The sequence below is a fragment of the Rhineura floridana genome, chromosome 2 (assembly GCF_030035675.1).
Source record: "Rhineura floridana isolate rRhiFlo1 chromosome 2, rRhiFlo1.hap2, whole genome shotgun sequence".
NCBI lineage: Eukaryota > Metazoa > Chordata > Lepidosauria > Squamata > Rhineuridae > Rhineura > Rhineura floridana.
The window spans coordinates 138,850,831-138,870,849 of NC_084481.1; the positions used below are offsets into that span (position 1 = coordinate 138,850,831).

General features: G+C 44.4%; 1 protein-coding gene across 1 annotated transcript in view; it reads right to left on the bottom strand.

The window, feature by feature from the left end:
• Positions 1-15,349, bottom strand: part of SLC6A5 (solute carrier family 6 member 5) — a 122,455-nt gene extending 107,106 nt beyond the window's left edge. Inside the window, exons 1-3 of the mRNA XM_061613139.1 lie at positions 15,287-15,349; positions 6,053-6,067; positions 1,218-1,359 (exon numbers count right to left, since the gene is read on the bottom strand). Of these exons, the coding sequence (XP_061469123.1) occupies positions 1,218-1,359; positions 6,053-6,067; positions 15,287-15,349 (220 nt within the window). The remainder of the gene's footprint in view (positions 1-1,217; positions 1,360-6,052; positions 6,068-15,286) is intronic.
• Between the last annotated feature and the right edge of the window lie 4,670 nt (positions 15,350-20,019).

Consider the following 20,019-nt stretch of genomic DNA (forward strand, 5'->3'; position numbering starts at 1 on the left):
TTAGTGTACCGGACAGGAAAAAATAAAAATATCAACTATATTTTATTTTATTTTTCAGAATTTCACTGGTTCTTCACTTTCCATTTCCTCACCTATTGCCTGCTTACTTGGAAGTTTCCCTGTCTCCCCACCCACCCCGAAAGGAGGGCGGCTTGTGGAGGGCAATTTAAGAAAACAAACTATAGCCATACCGCAGTAACCATTCATAGATCTTACCCGCCCCGCTAGAAATATTTCTGCGGACACTCTTGCTTGCTTCTTAATAACTGCTTAGGATGGCAGCTGAGGTAACCTGCATGCTAAACGCTTTCTGAAGGGTTTGTTGTGAAAGTCTAGCTTAATTTGCTCTTTGAAATAATTGCCGCGCTCCCTTTCCTCCTTCGCAAGCAAACATTTGGAAGAATAAAAGGTTGGGAGATGTGCCGCGCGGTCCTGCACTTGCTTACTGAGAATCAAGTCTCACTGAGCTCAGTGGGGTTCAGCTGGAGGGTCGCAGGCGATCCCAAGCATGGAAGGGTCATCCTTTCAATGGGATTCGCACATTTCAGTGAATCCCAGCAAAAGAAAGGCTAGTAAATACCCTGCAGGGCTCGTTTTTATGTTTTATTTATGTATACACTCTGTTATATCCTATCAAGGTCGCTCTCAGCTGTGGCGATGTTGAGCTTCACTGCACACCTTCAGCCGGTTTGCCTATTTTACGTCTCTCACACAGGGTCACACACTTATACGCCTCATCCATTGGAATAAGGACCATACCACTTCACCCGCAAGCCAGCCTTGCCATCTATTTTGTTCACACTTCAACCACGCAGATTGCGGACAGGACTGGGTTACAGTCTAATCCGCGTCGAAATAATCTTGCCTATGACCACACCGAGATCAAAACATTATCACGTGATAGTTGTAGCGTTAAAGTCGAAGGGGTACCGGGTTGCCACGGTTTTTCCGAGCAGCACGCGGGTTTCTGTTGGGCAGCTTCTGGCTCTGCCCTGTCCAATCCCTTTCTCCCTCACCCCCAGCACCCACCCCCATCCCTCTCATGTGCTGGCTGAAAGCCCGATCCAGAAACCAAAGGAATGGAAGAGCTTGAATTTAAGCTGATCGAGGCAGTTTACGTTCAAGCTACGCGCTCCATTAAAACTGGCTGGTGGATCAGGGCCTCAGTGTTATCCCTTTCTGAGCTGCAGGATGTAAAAAGAGAGGAAAATCCATACCTCCCCCATTCTTAAAGGCCAGGTACGGGAACCTCCAGACATTGCCCAGCCCTACTGCATAACCCACCATGGAAAGGATGAAGTCCAACTTGCTAGACCAGTTTCCCCGGGCCTTATTTTCGTCCCCTTCATCCTCATCCGGCTGGAGGGAGACAAGACAAACAAACAAACAAACAAAATGACATTGACATGACAGCTATGGTGGCATGCAACAGTTTCAGGTGTGTAATGTCTGCATTTAAATAGGCAAACTACACCAATAGTAGTAGTTGTTGTAGTAGCAGTAGTGTAGTGGCAAATTCAGAAGTGCAGGGCCCTTTTGTACTAATCACAGCCATGCCCCCTTCTAAGATGATACAACCTTCTAAGAATATAGAATAATCTGGCCATGCTTGAATACTGCTTTAGAATACTCTTCTCAGTGGCTAACACCCTTCCTTTCATGCTGCTTGGCTCATAAGTTGCTGGAGGCATAGGGACTCTGCTGGGACCTGGCTTCCAAAAAAAAGTAAGGGGACTAAGAACCCTCCCCCCCACCACCACCATGGATAACTACATCACTGTCCAGTAGTTACATCACTGTCCAGTAGTTATAGTAATAACTATCATCCCCACAAAACAGAGGTTGCAAAGATGAGAATAGCAGCACACACACACACACACACACACACACACACAGAGAGAGAGAGAGAGAGAGAGAGAGAGAGAGAGAGAGAGAGAGTTACACGTGACTCACTCAACCATGTACATCACTAGATATCTTAGAACTCAATGTTCTACAGCTGACCGTGTGAACTGCCTCCATTGGAAAATAAGAGGGGGGAAACTCAAGCAACTTTTAAGTCTCTTTGGCAAAGATATGCATGTGCTTAAATCTCTCCCACTGAAATTACCCATGCTTTAGTCATGCCCAAAGTATCAGAGGTCATATGGGATATCTGACCAGTTTCACACCAGACACCAAAAGCCTCCCTCCCTCCCCATGTGTGAATGAGGAAGGAAATGCCAATGACATTTGGAGGAATCATGCCCTTGGTCTGATGTGCACATGTGCAATCGCCTTTTAGAAAGTGTCGGAATTCTCTATTGAGTTGCGTAGCGCTGCAGAACGGAGAGTATTGAGCGAGCTTAGTGTGTGCGTTTGAATCTTTGCTAAGATTCTACCTTCCCTGCAAATTAGTCAGACAGAGACTTTAAGCTTTAAAATAAGAAACAACTACTTTATTCTGGAAGTACATGCTTGATAGGAAAGAGTTCTATATCTAGCTAACTAGCTATGCTGGAGCAACAAGCACTGGTCCCAGTACGCGCCCTCATCCTGGTTGAGAGGAGAGACAAAGAGGAGATGTCTGCTCCCCTCTCAAGAGAAAGAGAACACACAGAGAGGCGGGAAGGAACTGGGATCAAACATCCCATTGCTTATCAGTCTAGCAGGAAGGGAAGAGATGGCAGGATCAAAGGGATCAACCAGCAAGAGGTCTCGCTCTCTAGCTACCCTTATTAACCCCATGCAGCCTCAACCCACCAAGTTGGAGTTGAACCTCATACATTCCAGCAGAAAGTGTGAAACAAAAACAGAACATAAGAACATAAGAACATAGAAGAGCCTGCTGGATCAGGCCAGTGGCCCATCTAGTCCAGCATCCTGTTCTCACAGTGGCCAACCAGGTGCCTGGGGGAAGCCCGCAAGCAGGACCCGAGTGCAAGAACACTCTCCCCTCCTGAGGCTTCTGGCAACTGGTTTTCAGAAGCATGCTGCCTCTGACTACGGTGGCACAGCACAGCCATCACGGCTAGTAGCCATTGATAGCCCTGTCCTCCATGAATTTGTCTAATCTTCTTTTAAAGCCGTCCAAGCTGGTGGCCATTACTGCATCTTGTGGGAGCAAATTCCATAGTTTAACTATGCGCTGAGTAAAGAAGTACTTCCTTTTGTCTGTCCTGAATCTTCCAACATTCAGCTTCTTTGAATGTCCACGAGTTCTAGTATTATGAGAGAGGGAGAAGAACTTTTCTCTATCCACTTTCTCAATGCCATGCATAATTTTATACACTTCTATCATGTCTCCTCTGACCCGCCTTTTCTCTAAACTAAAAAGCCCCAAATGCTGCAACCTTTCCTCGTAAGGGAGTCGCTCCATCCCCTTGATCATTCTGGTTGCTCTCTTCTGAACCTTTTCCAACTCTATCATATCCTTTTTGAGATGAGGCGACCAGAACTGTACACAGTATTCCAAATGCGGCCGCACCATAGATTTATACAACAGCATTATGATATCGGCTGTTTTATTTTCAATACCTTTCCTAATTATCGCTAGCATGGAATTTGCCTTTTTCACAGCTGCCGCACACTGAGTCGACATTTTCATCGTGCTGTCCACTACAACCCCGAGGTCTCTCTCCTGGTCGGTCACCGCCAGTTCAGACCCCATAAGCGTATATGTGAAATTAAGATTTTTTGCTCCAATATGCATAATTTTACACTTGTTGATATTGAATTGCATTTGCCATTTTTCCGCCCATTCACTCAGTTTGGAGAGGTCTTTTTGGAGCTCTTCGCAATCCCTTTTTGTTTTAACAACCCTGAACAATGTAGTGTCGTCAGCAAACTTGGCCACTTCACTGCTCACTCCTAATTCTAGGTCATTAATGAACAAGTTGAAAAGTACAGGTCCCAATACCTATCCTTGAGGGACTCCACTTTCTACAGCCCTCCATTGGGAGAACTGTCCGTTTATTCCTACTCTCTGCTTTCTGCTTCTTAACCAATTTCTTATCCACAAGAGGACCTCTCCTCTTATTCCATGACTGCTAAGCTTCCTCAGAAGCCTTTGGTGAGGTACCTTGTCAAACGCTTTTTGAAAGTCTAAGTACACTATGTCCACTGGATCACCTCTATCTATATGCTTGTTGACACTCTCAAAGAATTCTAATAGGTTACTGAGACAGGACTTTCCCTTGCAGAAGCCATGCTGGCTCTGCTTCAGCAAGGCTTGTTCTTCTATGTGCTTAGTTAATCTAGCTTTAATCATACTTTCTACCAGTTTTCCAGGGACAGAAGTTAAGCTAACTGGCCTGTAATTTCCAGGATCCCCTCTGGATCCCTTTTTGAAGATTGGCGTTACATTTGCCACTTTCCAGTCCTCAGGCACGGAGGAGGACCCGAGGGACAAGTTACATATTTTAGTTAGCAGATCAGCAATTTCACATTTGAGTTCTTTGAGAACTCTCGGGTGGATGCCATCCGGGCCTGGTGATTTGTCAGTTTTTATATTGTCCATTAAGCTTAGAACTTCCTCTCTCGTTACCACTATTTGTCTCAGTTCCTCAGAATCCCTTCCTGCAAATGTTAGTTCAGGTTCAGGGATCTGCCCTATATCTTCCACTGTGAAGACAAATGCAAAGAATTCATTTAGCTTCTCTGCAATCTCCTTATCGTTCTTTAGTACACCTTTGACTCCCTTATCATCCAAGGGTCCAACCGCCTCCCTAGATGGTCTCCTGCTTTGAATGTATTTATAGAATTTTTTGTTGTTGGTTTTTATGTTCTTAGCAATGTGCTCCTCAAATTCTTTTTTAGCATCCCTTATTGTCTTCTTGCATTTCTTTTGCCAGAGTTTGTGTTCTTTTTTATTTTCTTCATTCGGACAAGACTTCCATTTTTTGAAGGAAGACTTTTTGCCTCTAAGAGCTTCCTTAACTTTGCTCGTTAACCATGCTGGCATCTTCTTGGCCCTGGCGGTACCTTTTCTGATCTGCGGTATGCACTCCAGTTGAGCTTCTAATATAGTGTTTTTAAACAACTTCCAAGCATTTTCGAGTGATGTGACCCTCTGGACTTTGTTTTTCAGCTTTCTTTTTACCAATCCCCTCATTTTTGTGAAGTTTCCTCTTTTGAAGTCAAATGTGACCGTGTTGGATTTTCTTGGCAATTGGCCAGTTACATGTATGTTTAATTTAATAGCACTGTGGTCACTGCTCCCAATCGGTTCAACAACACTTACATCTCGCACCAGGTCCCGGTCCCCACTGAGGATTAAGTCCAGGGTTGCCGTCCCTCTGGTCGGTTGCATGACCAACTGGTCTAGGGCATAGTCATTTAGAATATCTAGAAACTTTGCTTCTTTGTCATGACTGGAACACATATGCAGCCAGTCTATGTCCGGGTAGTTGAAGTCACCCATTACTACCACATTTCCTAGTTTGGATGCTTCCTCAATCTAACAGTGTCCAGGGAAGCCCAAGTCGTGCCCGAGGCGTCCCTCTGGCTTAATATAGCTGAGTTAAGCAGGAAGCGATTTGGAGAGCTGTCACTGTAATTACTCACCCAGGGTGTCTGCTGCACACATTTGCCTGGGGCACATGAGTTGTGTTGGAAGTGGGGCAAGAGCAACTCCTGTTTTGTTCTTTTGTTTGTGCTCCAGAAGGAAGATAGAGCTAGGGTTCTCCAGATGGATAGGCTTGTTTACCTTTACCTGTGATGCTCTGACTGATTTCCTTCTGTCGCTAGACTTTTACACCTTTAGGGAAGCTTACCTGCCCCTCCTCCTTCCACCCTTTCCATTCCTTTGTCCTCTGACTGTCCAGGAGAGAGGAGACATCCCTTTGTTTCTGCTCTCTCCAAGCCATGAGGCTAACCCCTACACCTGGGTGTTATGCCTCCAACTTAGTTAGTTAGTTAGAACTAGGTTTGCCTTTCTATCTACTATGTATTTCTATAAATAAAGTAGCTTTTCTTATTTTACTAAGTCTCCAGTCTCAGTGATGCTGATGCAGGGTAAAAGCCTGCTTTCTTAGGCAAATGCACGCACATGCTGGCACACTCGCATTTCAACATCTACTGTTACTCTCTGCTTGCTGTTGTGCTGCTTTAAATGAAATTAAGCACACAAATTACACACAGCCAACAAGTTGTCCACCTGATCGTTTGCCATTACTCAACCCACATTGACTAACGGTTGCTACATAGTCCATTCTCCCTCCAGCCACTGCTCAAAGAAAGGAGAGGGAGGCTGCTCACACTTACTGAAGAGGTTAAACAAAAAAGGCACTCTTCTTATGAGCACCCAAGGACAAAAGTGCACTCTTGTGTGTACATGGAAGTCCCCAGTGCTGGAACAGAGCACAAGGAGATACATCTTTACTTACATCATTGTGATGGTGCAGTGGAAGGACTCTGTCTGGGTTCAGCAAAGTGGGGAAAAGTAATTTTAGGAGTTGAGGAGTGAAAATTTTCAGCCATTGACAGTGACCACTGAAGGCAAAGGACCCAATTGGTCTCCTAGTGAGCCCATACAAAGTGGGAGTTGAGGTGGGAGGGATTAAAGTTCAGCCTAATCTCACCACACATGCTGCTCTTGGGGCCTGGGGTCCCTAGGCTTCATCATCTGGAAAGAAAGAAAATACTATCCCAAACAAAAGTGAAGGAGAAGGCATTCAAGCCTTCCCTGGCTTTGCAGGAATTCCACAGTAACCAAATGCTGACCAGTAGTGTAGTGGCAAATTCAGAAGTGCAGAATCCCTTCATGATAGTCACAACTATGCCCCCCTACCTGTTTTTGCTGCTGGGTTGAAAATGAGATCCTTGTTAATGCCTTTTCCCACAACAACAGACAACCCTAGGAGCCAATCAACATTAAAGGGGAGAGTGTTAGCTACTGAGAAGAGTCCTCTCAGTGACTGACTAGCCTCCTTTCACTCTGATTGGCTCCAATCAGCAGGAAAGGACAATGAAGCATATCAAAAGACTCTTCTCAGTGGCTAACACACTCCCCTTTCGTTCCAATTGGCTCTTAGGATGCTGGAGACATAGGGACCCTGTTCCCAAAAAAGTAAGGGGTCCAGACCCTGGATGACTACACTCCTGACCTGACCCACAAGATAAGCCCTGCCAGGGATGAGAGGCCACCATTTATCTTCTTCCAGCTCTAGCAATCCCAGCTTCGGCTTGAGTTTCCTGCAATCTGCAAGCAATTCTCAAGGCAAAGTCCTCCTGTCACTGAATGGCTGCAGCTTTCCTTTCTGGTCAAATAACAGCTGGCAAAAGGGGCAGGAATTTTTATCAGAACTTCAGGGAGAAAGGGTTAGGGCCCTCTTCCCCACAGGCTGGATCGTGGTTGCCCCACAAGACACACCCACACAAAATATATCTACGTCATACACACGTTAGGGACGTGATGCATGTTGGAATATGTGGGGTTCAATTCCAACTTGTGGGTTGAGGCTGCATGGGGTTAAAAAGGGTAGCTAGAGAGCGAGACCTTCTGGTTTCTGGGCTATACCTGTCCTTTGATCTCCTGCTGTCTCATCCTTCCTGCTAGACTGATATGCATAGGATGTTGACCACATCTCCTTCCCTCTTTCCTTCTTCTTTCTCTTGAGAGGGAGAGCAGACATATTCTCTTTGTCTCTCCCTCTCCTCCAAGCATGAGGGCAAACACTAGGCCTAGTGTTTGCATCTCCAACTTAGCTAGTTAGTTAGATATAGGACTCTTTCCTATCAAGTATGTACTTCCAGAATAAAGTAGTAGTTTCTTATTTTAAAGCTTAAAGTCTCTGTCTAACTAATTTGCAGGGAAGGTATAATCTTCAGCAAAGATTCAAACACACATATAGGCTCACTCAGAAATCTCCATTCCCAGTTTCGCCACTCTCCGACAATGCATATATAATCTGTGGCCCTGAAATATAAACTCTGCTGGGCCTGAGGACCAGTGAGTAACTGTAGGCCCAAGGTAACTGTAGACAGTGTGATGTAATGGTTAAGAGTGTTGGACTAGGACCTGGGAGGTCAGGGTTAAAATCCCCACTCAGGTATAACGCCAGCCCACTGGATGATCTGGGGCAATCAGGATCTCTCAGCCTAATATACCTCACAGGGTTGTTGTGAGGAGAAAATAGAGAGGGGAAGAAACATGTATGCCACCGTGAAATTCTTGCTAAAATCAAAACTGCATACAAAAATATGTTTATTAAGAGAGATCCACAGTAAAATGCTGAATAATTTTTATGAGGATTTAAACACACACACACAAATTGCTGCAGAAATCTGGAGAACTGGATTTTGTTGTGTAAATTTGTATAGATATTAGCAGAGATCGTCAACGGTCTGAAATGCGTGTGTACCAGTGTGTGTGTTTACCTAAGTAGCAGGCTTTTACCCTGCATTTAGATCACTGAGATTTAAGACTTAGTAAAATAAGAAAAGATATTTTATTTATAGAAATACAGAGTAGATAGGAAAGGCATACCTAGTTCTAACTAACTAACTAAGTTGGAGGCGCAATGCCCAGGTTTGGGAGTTGCCCTCACGGCTCAGGAGATAGAGCACAGAGACAAAGGTGTCTCCCCTCTCTCAGACAGTCAAAGAAGAGAAGAAGGAAAGGGCGGAAGGAGGAGGGGCAGATAAGTTTCCCTAAGTATATCAGTCTGTGATGAAGGAAGTCAGTCAGAGCATCACAGGTAAAGGTAGTCAAGCCTAGCCATCTGGAGGACCCTAACTCTATCTCCGTTCTGGAACATAAACAAAAGAACAAAACAGGAGTTGCTCTTGCCCCACTTCCAACACCCCTTTGCAACAAGTGTTTGGTTCAGCCCATGAGGTTCATCTTGTCTCTCAGCTTGCAATGTCTGACTTTGCCCAATGCCTTCATGAAAGCGTCTGCAGTCATGTCTTCTGTTGCACAATACTCCATCTCTGTGGTAGATATCGCTAATGAAATAGTGCTTCATCTCTATGTGCTTGGTTCGTGAACACACCCCTTCTGACTCCATGAGTCTGAAGCATCCTTGGTTGTCCTCATGCATCACAGCAGGCCCAGGTATAGAGATGCCTAAGTCTTTAAACAGTTCAAGTAGCCTTTGCAGATCCCTCTAGTTTGGGATCTCGGGTAGCTGCTAGCTTCAGTTTCATGGTTGTAGTGTCCTTTAAATATCTCGCCACTCTCTTTATTGCTTCCCAGTCCTTCTTAGTTGGCGAGCTGGTTTTTCAGCATAGGTATCCCACTGCTAACACCACATCTGGCCTGGTAACAGTACTGGTATACAAACGTTTCTGATGGCTTGTCTTGTATCTCTCAATGTTTCCTTTAGCATCTGGCTTTTTCTTGAATTTTCTCTTATAGCCTGCAGCTTTCCTTCCTTGAGGAAGCTTGGTTGGTGTCCAAGTTTTACTTTTGTGTAGAGCTTCCAGCTCTTCCTTGCCTGCCTGCCTCCACCTCTCAGCTTCAGCTTCGGGTGAGGCTTCAGCCTCTTTCCAGGTCTCTGGTTCTGGAAGTTCATCTCTCATGAGGTAAGCAAGTCTCTCTGGTAGCACACCTCTGTTGGTGCATACAGAGCATCTGGGTGCTGGCGCTTTGGCTGCCCCTTCTGGCTCTGATGCCTGTTCTGGCTCAGTTGCCTCTTGTGGCTCAGACTCCTCACCTTCCTCTGCAGGTGTATTATTGTTATACCTTTTGTGATGGAAGAATAACTCAGCTTCTTCCTTTTCGCTGTCATCTCTTTGGTGTGGCACCCCTTCTGATTATTGTGCACACTTTCCTTCATCAAAGTGGACAGCTCTGTATACTCCAACTTCGCCAGATTTGGGATCTATTACTTGGTATTCCCTCTGCATTAAAGAATATTCAATGAATATTATTCCCTGGCAGTGTTGTCAAGTTTTGACCTCTTTTGTTTTGGGATGTGCACAAGGGCCTTGCACCCAAAATCACAAAGGTGAGACATGCTTGGTGTCCTATCATGCCATAGCTCAAAAGGCATTTTGTTGGTTGCAGATGCAGGAAGTCGCTTCTGCAGGTAGGTGGCAATAACCGCAGTTTCTCCCCAGTACTTTTGTGGTAACTGTGCATCTTCCAACAAGGAACGAATCATCTATCCAAAAGTCCAGTTCATGTGTTCTGTGACCCCATTTTGTTCTGGGTTGTAGACAACTGTAGTCTCATGCTCTATGCCTTCCTCACGGAGAAAGTCTTGCATAGTCCTAGACACATATTCTCCTTCATTGTCAGATCTTATGATCTGTGGCTTTCTGCCAAATTTGTTGGATACAATTCTAACATAGTCCTTCAATTTTTGAAGTACTTGACTTTTCTCTTTTAGCAGGTACACTGTAGCATACCTCAAGCATTCATCTATAAAAGTCAGCATGTATAAGTTTCCATACTGGGATGGCACTTTCATTGGCCAACAAAGATCAGTGTGAATTAATTCTAAAGGCTTTTTGGTTTTTCCTTTCACTTTTCTTAGGAAATTTTGGTTTCACACTCTTTGTCTTTATACAGCGCTCATATCTTTCTGTCCATTTGCATTGTCCCATTTTAATGCCTCTAGCCAAATTCTCTTTCTCTAGAACACTTACTCTAGCTAAGCTGGCATGTCCCGTTCTTCTATGCCAAATATGCAAACATTCAGAATCACAGGTTTCCTTGACCATATTTGCATGCATAGCTTCAAGGTATTCCAAATGCAAAAGTCCATCTTTCAATTTTGCAGTGCAACATATTTCTCCTTCATTTAAAACTTGGCAAAATTCTCTATTCATATAAAGTTTCCATCCCAGTTCCATTATTCTAGTAGCACTTATTAAGTTGTCTTTAAAATGTGGAACATATAGGCAGTTTTTAAGTTCAAGCCATCTTTTGCCTTCTGGTGGTTTGCAAAGCAGTTGCACTGTGAGAATGGAACATCTCCCCAGAGGCTGGTACAACATTTTGTGTATGATTTTTTTAAACTTTTAAACAAACGTTTATCTTTTATTCAGGGTTGTACAGCCTGAATCAATTAAAAATCTGGTTTTATAATCATCTTTCATTTCATCAGGCACATGGTCACTGGAATCCTTCACTTTAGTCCGCCCAGCAGTTTTTCTCCTTTCAGTTTGCCTTTGCTTAAAGTCAGGTTTTGCTCCTGTCTGACACCTATTTCAATCTCTTTGAAGGTGATTTGGAGATTTGCATATGAAACCCCTTTTGCTGTGTTTGTCTATGACCTTTTGTGTATTCAGGCGATGAGTCATCCCTCTGTCATTTCTCTGTTTGCCTGTAGTGAAATTTGCTTTCTCAGACATAGCCTGTTCCTATTTTTCTTTAAAATCCTGGTCCATCAAATATGATATAATCTGGCTCATACTCTGGTCTGTCTGTCCTAGCACACAAGTAGTTAATTTATGACGCTGGTGGAGAGAGCTCAAGAGCAATGCTTTTTGCATCTCATCATCAAATTTTCTTCCACACCTCTCCAGTTCACAGAGCAGTTCTGCGAATCTTTCTAGATGTGTATTGAGACTGTCTGCCTCTGTCAGAGTAAACAATTCCTTACAAAGGTACATTACATGATTTTTAGACTTTCTGTCATATATTTCTTCTAGTTTCTGGCACATTTCCTTCACATTCTTACATCCTATGCAAACATTTAGTGCCTCATCTGATAATGCAGAAGAAATTCCACTTTTGCATGCTTACAACTCCAGGATGCTATAGCAGTTTCATCCACTGCCGAGGGTTCAGGATCTGTCAGGATTTTATACAGATCCTCTTGTTCCAGAAGTGCAGTCATTCGTAGACTTCAAACCACATAATTGTCCTTCTCCAGCCTCTGGACTTTAGTCTTTAGTGTTGATTCTCCAGCCATGGCTTTTCTATCTTTTGTTCTGCTTTTATTTCTCTAATTTAAAGTTTCCTTTTGTTGATCTCTTTCTAAATCACACACAGTATTTAGTCTTTTTAGCTTTTAGGCACAACTTGCAATTCAACTTAGTTATCTGGGCTAGCCATAACTCTTTGTTATGTAAATTTGTATAGATATTAGCAGAGATCGTCAACAGTCTGAGATGCGTGTGTGCCAGTGTGTGCATTTACCTAAGTAGCAGGGTTTTACCCTGCGTTTAGATCACTGAGACTTAAGACTTCATAAAATAAGAAAAGCTTCTTTATTTATAGAAATACATAGTGGATAGGAAAGGCATACCTACTTCTAACTAACTAAGTTGGAGGGGCAACGCCCAGGTTTGGGAGTTGCCCTCATGGCTCAGGAGAGAGAGAGCAGAGACAAAGGTGTCTCCTCTCTCTCAGACAGTCAAAGAAGAGAAGAGAGGAAAGGGGGGAGGGGCAGAAAAGCTTCCCTAAGTATATCAGTCTGTGATGGAAGGAAGTCAGTCAGAGCATCACAGGTAAAGGTAGTCAAGCCTAGCCATCTGGAGGACCCTAACTCTATCTCCTTTCTGGAACATATACAAAAGAACAAAACAGGAGTTGATCTTGCCCCACTTCCAACAGATTTAAGATTGGAAAAATGAGAAACTGAGAGAACTGAAATTGACAGAACCTCCCAATCTCTAGCCCTGTGTGTCTAGTAGTCTATGCTAAAACATGCCTATATAACTCTGGGAGGGGATTCTCCAAGCCAAACTCCTCCTAGCCCTGTTCCAACATTATACCATAATAGGAATGGTAAAGATGAGTAGGGGATGTTGGGGGTATGCATGCCCCCAATGTCCTCACATGACCTGGCCCCTGCACACTCCACCTCTGAGCTCTTCATGTTGAGTTGGAAAGTCTAAAAATGTTCAACTGAATGCTCTTAGAACCCCCACATCAGTGCTGGATGGTGTCGGAATTTTGCTCTCTATTGAGATGCGTAGCAAAGTTGTGTATGCGCTGTGGAACAGAGAGTATTGAGCAAGCTTAGTGTGTGTGTATGAATCTTTGCTAAGATTCTACCTTCCCTGCAAATTAGTCAGAGACTTTAAGCTTTAAAATAAGAAACAACTACTTTATTCTGGAAGTACATGCTTGATAGGAAAGATTCCTATATATAGCTTAACTGGCTATGTTGGAGCAGTCTGCACTGGTCCCAGTGCAGCTCTCATCCTGGTTGAGAGGAGAGACAAAGAGAAGATGTCTGCTCCCCTCTCTAGAGAAAGAGAACACACAGAGAGGCGGGAAGGAACTGGGATCAAACATCCTGTTGCTTATCAGTCTCCTGTGACAAAGTCTGTCAAATAGCAAGATGTCAGGTCGTAAAAATAAATGAAAAAATGACCTGCAGGAAGTTGAATCTACCGACCTGCAGGAGTGCTTGCTATGAAATTAGGAGGCCCACCGCCTACAGTTGAACCACTAAATGGTGTCGTGTGAACCATCTTTGATCCACAATTTATCTCAACGGAATTTCTTAAAAGTAACTCAGTTTGGTTTTGCAGACCACTGAGACTTAAGATCATCTCAGATCGTAGTGATTAAATTTATGTTTAGTATACTAGCCTGATATATCTGTCTTCGCTTAACAGCACGTGATCACAGCGTTCTGAAATGTAATTCTGTTTGTAAGCTACGCTGGTTTGTAACCTATGCTGGCTAAAATGTACAGCGAATTCGATTTTGAAAAGACCAATAATGCATCTATCCTGGTTTCCACGCGGAGGGAAATTATTTTGGCGTCACCCCCAAATACAAATCTTAAGCCCACAGGGAGCCAACCACACACTGGAATGGATGCCTTTGCACTTGTACTGCTCCTAAAGATGCTGTCCTCAGGACCAGAGAAGAACGTTAACCGAGATTTTAGATGCTCTGCTCCGGATGATGTGATTTATGGATGGGCGCATAATAACCTACTCTGCACCAGTCCAGCAGAATCTCCTTTCGGTTCCGAGGGGAGACAAGCGACGCTATCTCTAGCTGTGTATGCCGCTGTTTCTTAGAAGAAGCCACTGTTAAGCCAGGGGTATCAGGTGCGCGCCTTAACCACCGCAGCCCCATTTCTACATCACGCCGCAGTGCCCGGGACTTGCTCACTGACCCTGAGTAACGATTGAATTGTCTGAGATGGAGTGATTGATCACAGAGCCTGGCCCGGGGGGCTTTGAGGAGAGGGCCCGGTACAGTTGGCTCTTTGGTTGGCTGGCTTTTGTTTTTGTTTTGGTCGTTCTTTTTGATTGCCTTCCCGTTTGCTCGACAGGCAAGAGCGTTCCCCAAGGGTCCCTTTTGGACAGCGGCGCCAGGGACGCTCCAAGCCAGTAAGGAAGAGTGAACTTTGGAAAACCGAAACCAGAGCCACGAGCACTCCTCTAGGAGTCCCTCTTCTCGTGCGCTCGCCGGAGAGAGATCGGGTTAATTAGGTTAATCAGCTGTGAGGCAAAACGGGGCAAGGTAATGAGTAATTTTCGATTGGCGGTGGCACATCCCACCGCACTAAATGGCAAGACTCGGATCGGTGTTAAATCTTTAGTCTTTTGTTGTCTGTCCTTCTCCCAAGCTAGCTAGAGACATCAAACAGCACAGAGATAGGCGGAGATGCACACGCCTGCGTGTATTGAAATGGTCCTTGCCCACCAAAGCCTTAAAAGTGACGACGTCGGATAAGAAATTAAGAAGCACTAACATTTCTCGGATTTGAGCGTGTGTGTCAGTTTTCCTCCACGACTCAACCTAATAGTAAATGCCTCTCTCTGCAGTTGAGTCGAAGGGAAGGATGTGTGCGTGTGCCGGCAGGGTAATCCTAAGGCTGTTGACTCGAAAGTAAGCCCCAGTGTGTACAGTGGGAAGTGTGTCTCAAAGCCACAGTAAAACATTTTAGCTAGTTTTCATCTTCCTTTATATTCCGAATTTCCTTGATGCGCTCCGGTGCTCAATCACTGCCACCTTTTATTATCCATTGAAGGAGATCCGCTTCCCCCTCGCTAAGCCCAAGGAAGGAGAGCGAACGCTTGATAGAGTCTGCGTGGCTAGGAAAGAACCAAGCTTGGGATGACAGGCTCTTCCTTGTCTTTACCAGCATGGCATTTTCAGTCCCTTGCTTCCCCCCCCCCTTCCTGCCGTTTTTGGGGAGACACAAAGAAGACTTCTTTAAAGATAGCCCCTCGCGAAACTGAAATATGAGCTAGTTTTAAGGTACCCAATGTTTCTATTAGGAATTTATTTTGCGTGGCAAGTGGCATTGGCTAGTATCCGTCTGTTTTGGAACCGCTTGTGTTAGACGGGGGGGGAAAGGGAGAGAGAGAGAGAGAGAGAGAGAGAGAGAGAGAGAGAGAGAGAGAGAGATTACAGGGGAAACTAACTTACCTCAGTGACCCCACTGCCAGGCAGAACAGACGTGATCCCATCTGTGCCCAAGACCACAGTGCTCTGGCTCATGTTCACCCAACCGCCCTTGGCATTGTTTTGCTCCAGGGTGCTCTTACCAAGACTTTGATTCGCTTCTCCGTCTGTGCTTTGCAATGGGGGGATTTTACAAGGGGCAACGATGGCTTGTACGGTGTTGTTCCCCGCACTGGGGGCATTCTTGAGAGGGAAAGGCTCTATAGAGTCTTTGCCGGGGGTGAGTTTGCAGATCCCGACTTTGGTCCTCTCGGGATCGTTTGCTTTGGCCTCGTCGTCGGGTGGCAAAGTTTTGCTGTCACTGGAGAGAGCGGTGGCGACTTTGGCCATCTGGGACGGGACTTGAGACGGGAGGTTCTGCGGTTGCTCGGTCTCGGGGCTGTTTCTTACCATTCCAGCGCTTTCCAGCGGCCCGGCCGCAACCGATTCAGGGCTGTTAACAAGCTGTTTGCTCATCTCCTTTTGACGGGCGTAATCCTACAAGATTACAAGATCACCATTAAAAAGAATGAAGCAAAGGGGGATTTGTCACATAACAAGGACCCGCGTCCCTAGCATAAGGCATTTGTAGGACGGTTGCTCTGCTAAAGATAATCGGGAAGGCGTTACAGCAGATTCGATTTAGACAGCCCTGCCTTCGGTAATCTTCATACTGTAAACTAGAACCGCACCGGCGCACGCAGATTCCAGTATCAGATAGAGTGTAGCTTCTAACTCTCTGCTTGCAAGCCTTCTTGATTTTCTCATCACGACTGTAGGATGCTCCCTTCTCCTAGCACCATTGTAGAAAGATTCTTTAATTTTACGCCCCATTTCCTTTCCGTCATTTAGCAATGCACACCGGCTTTGAATTGGGGGGGGGAGCCAAGCTGCCTTCCACTCAGCTAGCCAGATATAACGGAACTCAATAATATTGGTTCCTATATTCCCCAGGAATGATTTCCTCAATAATTTAGCCTGATGGCGAAAAACAAAAAAAGACTGCAAGACGTGTTAAAGGCATATTATCTATTCTAACAAATGTATTTCCTAGCATTCCAATCCTCAGCATGTTACTCGGAAGAACATGGAATTTAATGGGATTTATTTCTCATTCAGCATAGGCTGCAATCCTGTACACACTTACTTGGGAGTAAGCCCAAGTGAACGCAAAAGGACTGGGTAGGCATATATAGCACTGTATTGCTATGATTTGAGGCTTTTGTATTGTAAGAGTGTTAAATCGTGGCCACATTATTTCAGTCTATGATTTAACTTTCCATATATTAATCCTTTCAAATATGTTTTTAAATTAAAAAAAAACCATGCTGTAATAAACAACGATGGCGCTACTAGTCAACACAAGTTTAGAAAGTTTCTTACACAGACATTTTGCTAAGTTTAAAATAAAAGAGAATACCCGCTTTTCGACGCTGGAAAGCAAACGTGCAAAAGAAACTATGCTGTTTCTTGTCCACATTTGAATTTCACCGTCGAGAATCCTCAAAACGTGCATAATCAGTAACTGCAGCTTCAGAACAGCAGCGGATAGCAAATTTAACTCTTACACGGAAGTACACTTACATTTCTGCATGCCCCTTTTCTTCCCCCTGCCACCCTAGTATATAGAGGAATGTGGAATGTGTCTACGGAGGAACGTAGCCCTCAGGACCCTGGACAGCGCCAGCTGTTACTCGCGCTCCCTCCCCATTGCTACCGACTCTTTTCAAGCCTAGCAGCGCGATCCTATGTTTGTTAGTCATCAACCAGTCCCACTTTGTCCAGCGGGACTTACTTTCAATCAAATATGTTTAGGATTGCAGCCTAAAACATTCCCAAACTAAATTTCTAGCTTTTGATTTTAGTAGAGAACAAGCCGATTGGATAAGGAGTAAAATACATTTTCCCAACCCAAGCCTCCTAAACAAGAAAGAGAGAAAGGACGGGGGGAAACAACACAATCACTTACCATCTCTAAAGCAGCATCAGATAGAGCCCATAGAGGTAAAAGCAGCCGTACAGGCAAAATGGGTAGACTGGATTTTGCTCGGGCAAGACCAAAGCTTTCTATACCTCCGTGGGAAAGACTGGGTTTGCGTCAGTGCATAGCAAGGTGCCCTTCGTACGACATTTTCTTGATAATACGAGTTTGATAAATCATTACCGCTCGGATTCGGATTTTAAAGGGACAAGAAGAAGCCAGCGCGCCGGCTAGCTGTCACTCAGGCGGCGGCTGGGGCTGCGTGTTCAGTGTGACTCATGGGGAGGGGGGGATGCTGAATAAGCCAAGCCCAACGAAAGCAGAACTTTCTTGCTGGCAGTTAGAAAAAGAACATGTGAGGAACACGTCCTATTGCACCCAAAGCACCAACCCTGGCTGCGGAAGACCTCCCCGCCCCCGCCTTCTCCCCCCCTTAAAGCCCCGCTCTGCGTCTCCGCTCGCTTCGAGCCAGAACCTCTGCAATGAACACACCCATTCCGCCGCCTCTGTTCCTTTTTGCAGAGGCTTCTCCCTGTCCACCTTCGCTCGTTCTACCTTTCAGCTGCAGAGAGCGGCGTTTTGATTGAATGTGGCTGACCGTCAGGAAAGGGGAGGGGGAAGAGCTGCCCCTCTCCCGACTTCTGTCCACAAAACGCAGCGGGAGACATAACACAGACAAAGTTCACCAAAGCCGCCGAGAAATGTTTATTCCCACGGAGGTCATCTTTAGGGCAGTGGGGAGGGAGAAAGACATCCCCCACCCCATCCCAAGGAGATTAAAGTAGCCTTGGACTGATTTTGGAGCACATCTGATGCGTTTCCAATGTTTGTTGTTTGGTGTGTCAGGAACTGTTGAATACAATCTTTCTGCGCTAAATTGAGGCACCCTTTTCATAGCCAAGAGAATCCAGCTACTAACTCTCCTGCCGGCTCTGGTTCATGGTTTCCCTTGTAGCTTAGATGTGTAAGAAAAGGTTTAGTTAGAGAACAGCAGCAATCAAAGGAACAACATTATAATTTTGGCACATTTCGCAGAATGGACAGAATAGAGTACATGCTGGGATTCAAGTCCCTTTGAAATCAATGCAACATTCTTTCGAGCAAATGCATTTAGGATCAGTGTGAGCATATATATATATACATATACAAACACACACACACACATATATCTGCCTTAGTCACATTGCAGAAAAATAAGATTTTCTGTATGGATCGGGTAAGATCTTTTTTAGCCAAAGTCAAAGGAAAATCCCATAGGAAAAGAGCCAAGAGTGTCGTTTACATTTTCCCATTGAGATCAGTGGGACTTTAGAGAGAATAACATCGCCTGAAACATACCTGTGTGTATTGTGTTGTATCTGTTTTTGAATAGTATTATGATATCTGTATGTATAAAACCATGAAATGCACACCTATATCTTTATAAGTGATGACCTCAAGATGCATGAATTTCAACTGAAGACTTGAGCAAACTTCTATTAACTCAGATTGTCACAATGTGCTCGAGTGCCTTTAATTCAGAGTCTTTGCATTTTAGGAAGCGCCGCAAGCGTCTAGGGCAGCCGCTCAGCCTTTTCCATAGAACTACACATCACAACTCCTTAGTCTCAAGTCCACAGTGCTGTAATTTCAGTCATTAGCAAAATATTTACCTGATGAAATTAGAGGAAGATTCAAGGCAGCTTGAAGGCGAACAACCCTGTAAGTAATTATTTTCTGGACATGGTCCGAGGACATGTGATGTAGCTACCAGCTGGCCCTAGACAGGTCTAAGTCTAGTCATAGTGCCTGAATGGGGGGGGGAGAGAAGGCGCTTGAAAACTCCATGTGCACTTCCAGGAGTTCAATAATGGAAGACAGCAGGATGTAAATGTATTCAATACATATAAACAATATAAACATTTTACATCACAACTGCTCCAACATCAGAAATACGACAAACTTGCAGATCTCTGGGCCTTTTGGGGTTCATGCACACTTACTTGAGAATAAACCCCATCGAATGCATTAGGACTTTCTTCCGAAGGCATTTTTGAGTGCTTAATTTTTTTAAAAAACGAATCAAAATATGCAATTTTTAAAAAATTAAGAAAAAAGATGCGACAGGCACACAATGCTGGGTGTGGGAAGTATTTTTAAGAAGATAAAAACGGAAAATGTATCTTGCAATGTTGTTGTTTTCTTTGTTTTTTTAAAAGCAGATCAACTAAAATTAAGTGCTTACAACGCAATCCTGTAGCTGCCTACTCAGAAGAGGCGCTTACTCCTACATAAGTGTGTATAGGGCTGCAGCTTCAAGCAGCAATCCTATACACACTTATTTGGGAGTGTCCCGTTGAATCCAGTGATATTTGCCTCTAAGTAGACATGCAAAGAATCGCGCTGTTGATATCCTAACCACGACTGTCTTGTTGAAATCAATAGCATTTAAAAATGCTGTACTTTAGCTGAATCGTGCCCAACGTTTTGATGGCAGAACAGCGGGGGACTACAGAACAACCCCTGGTTTTTGCTCTTGGTGTCCGCCCTCCTCCTCAGGCTAGAGTAACCACTTTAAAAAACATGACCTAAATTAAAAACCGACAAGCCATCAATCTGAAGGATTAGTTTTGTCAGAGCTTCCCTGCCTGGAGCAGGAAAATTTCAAGAAAAAAGATTTGGGTGCGAATACAGAGTTTATTCAAAAAAGGAGTTTCACATGTTCTACCCATTTTTATAAGTGGTGACACGCTTGGCAAATTGTTCA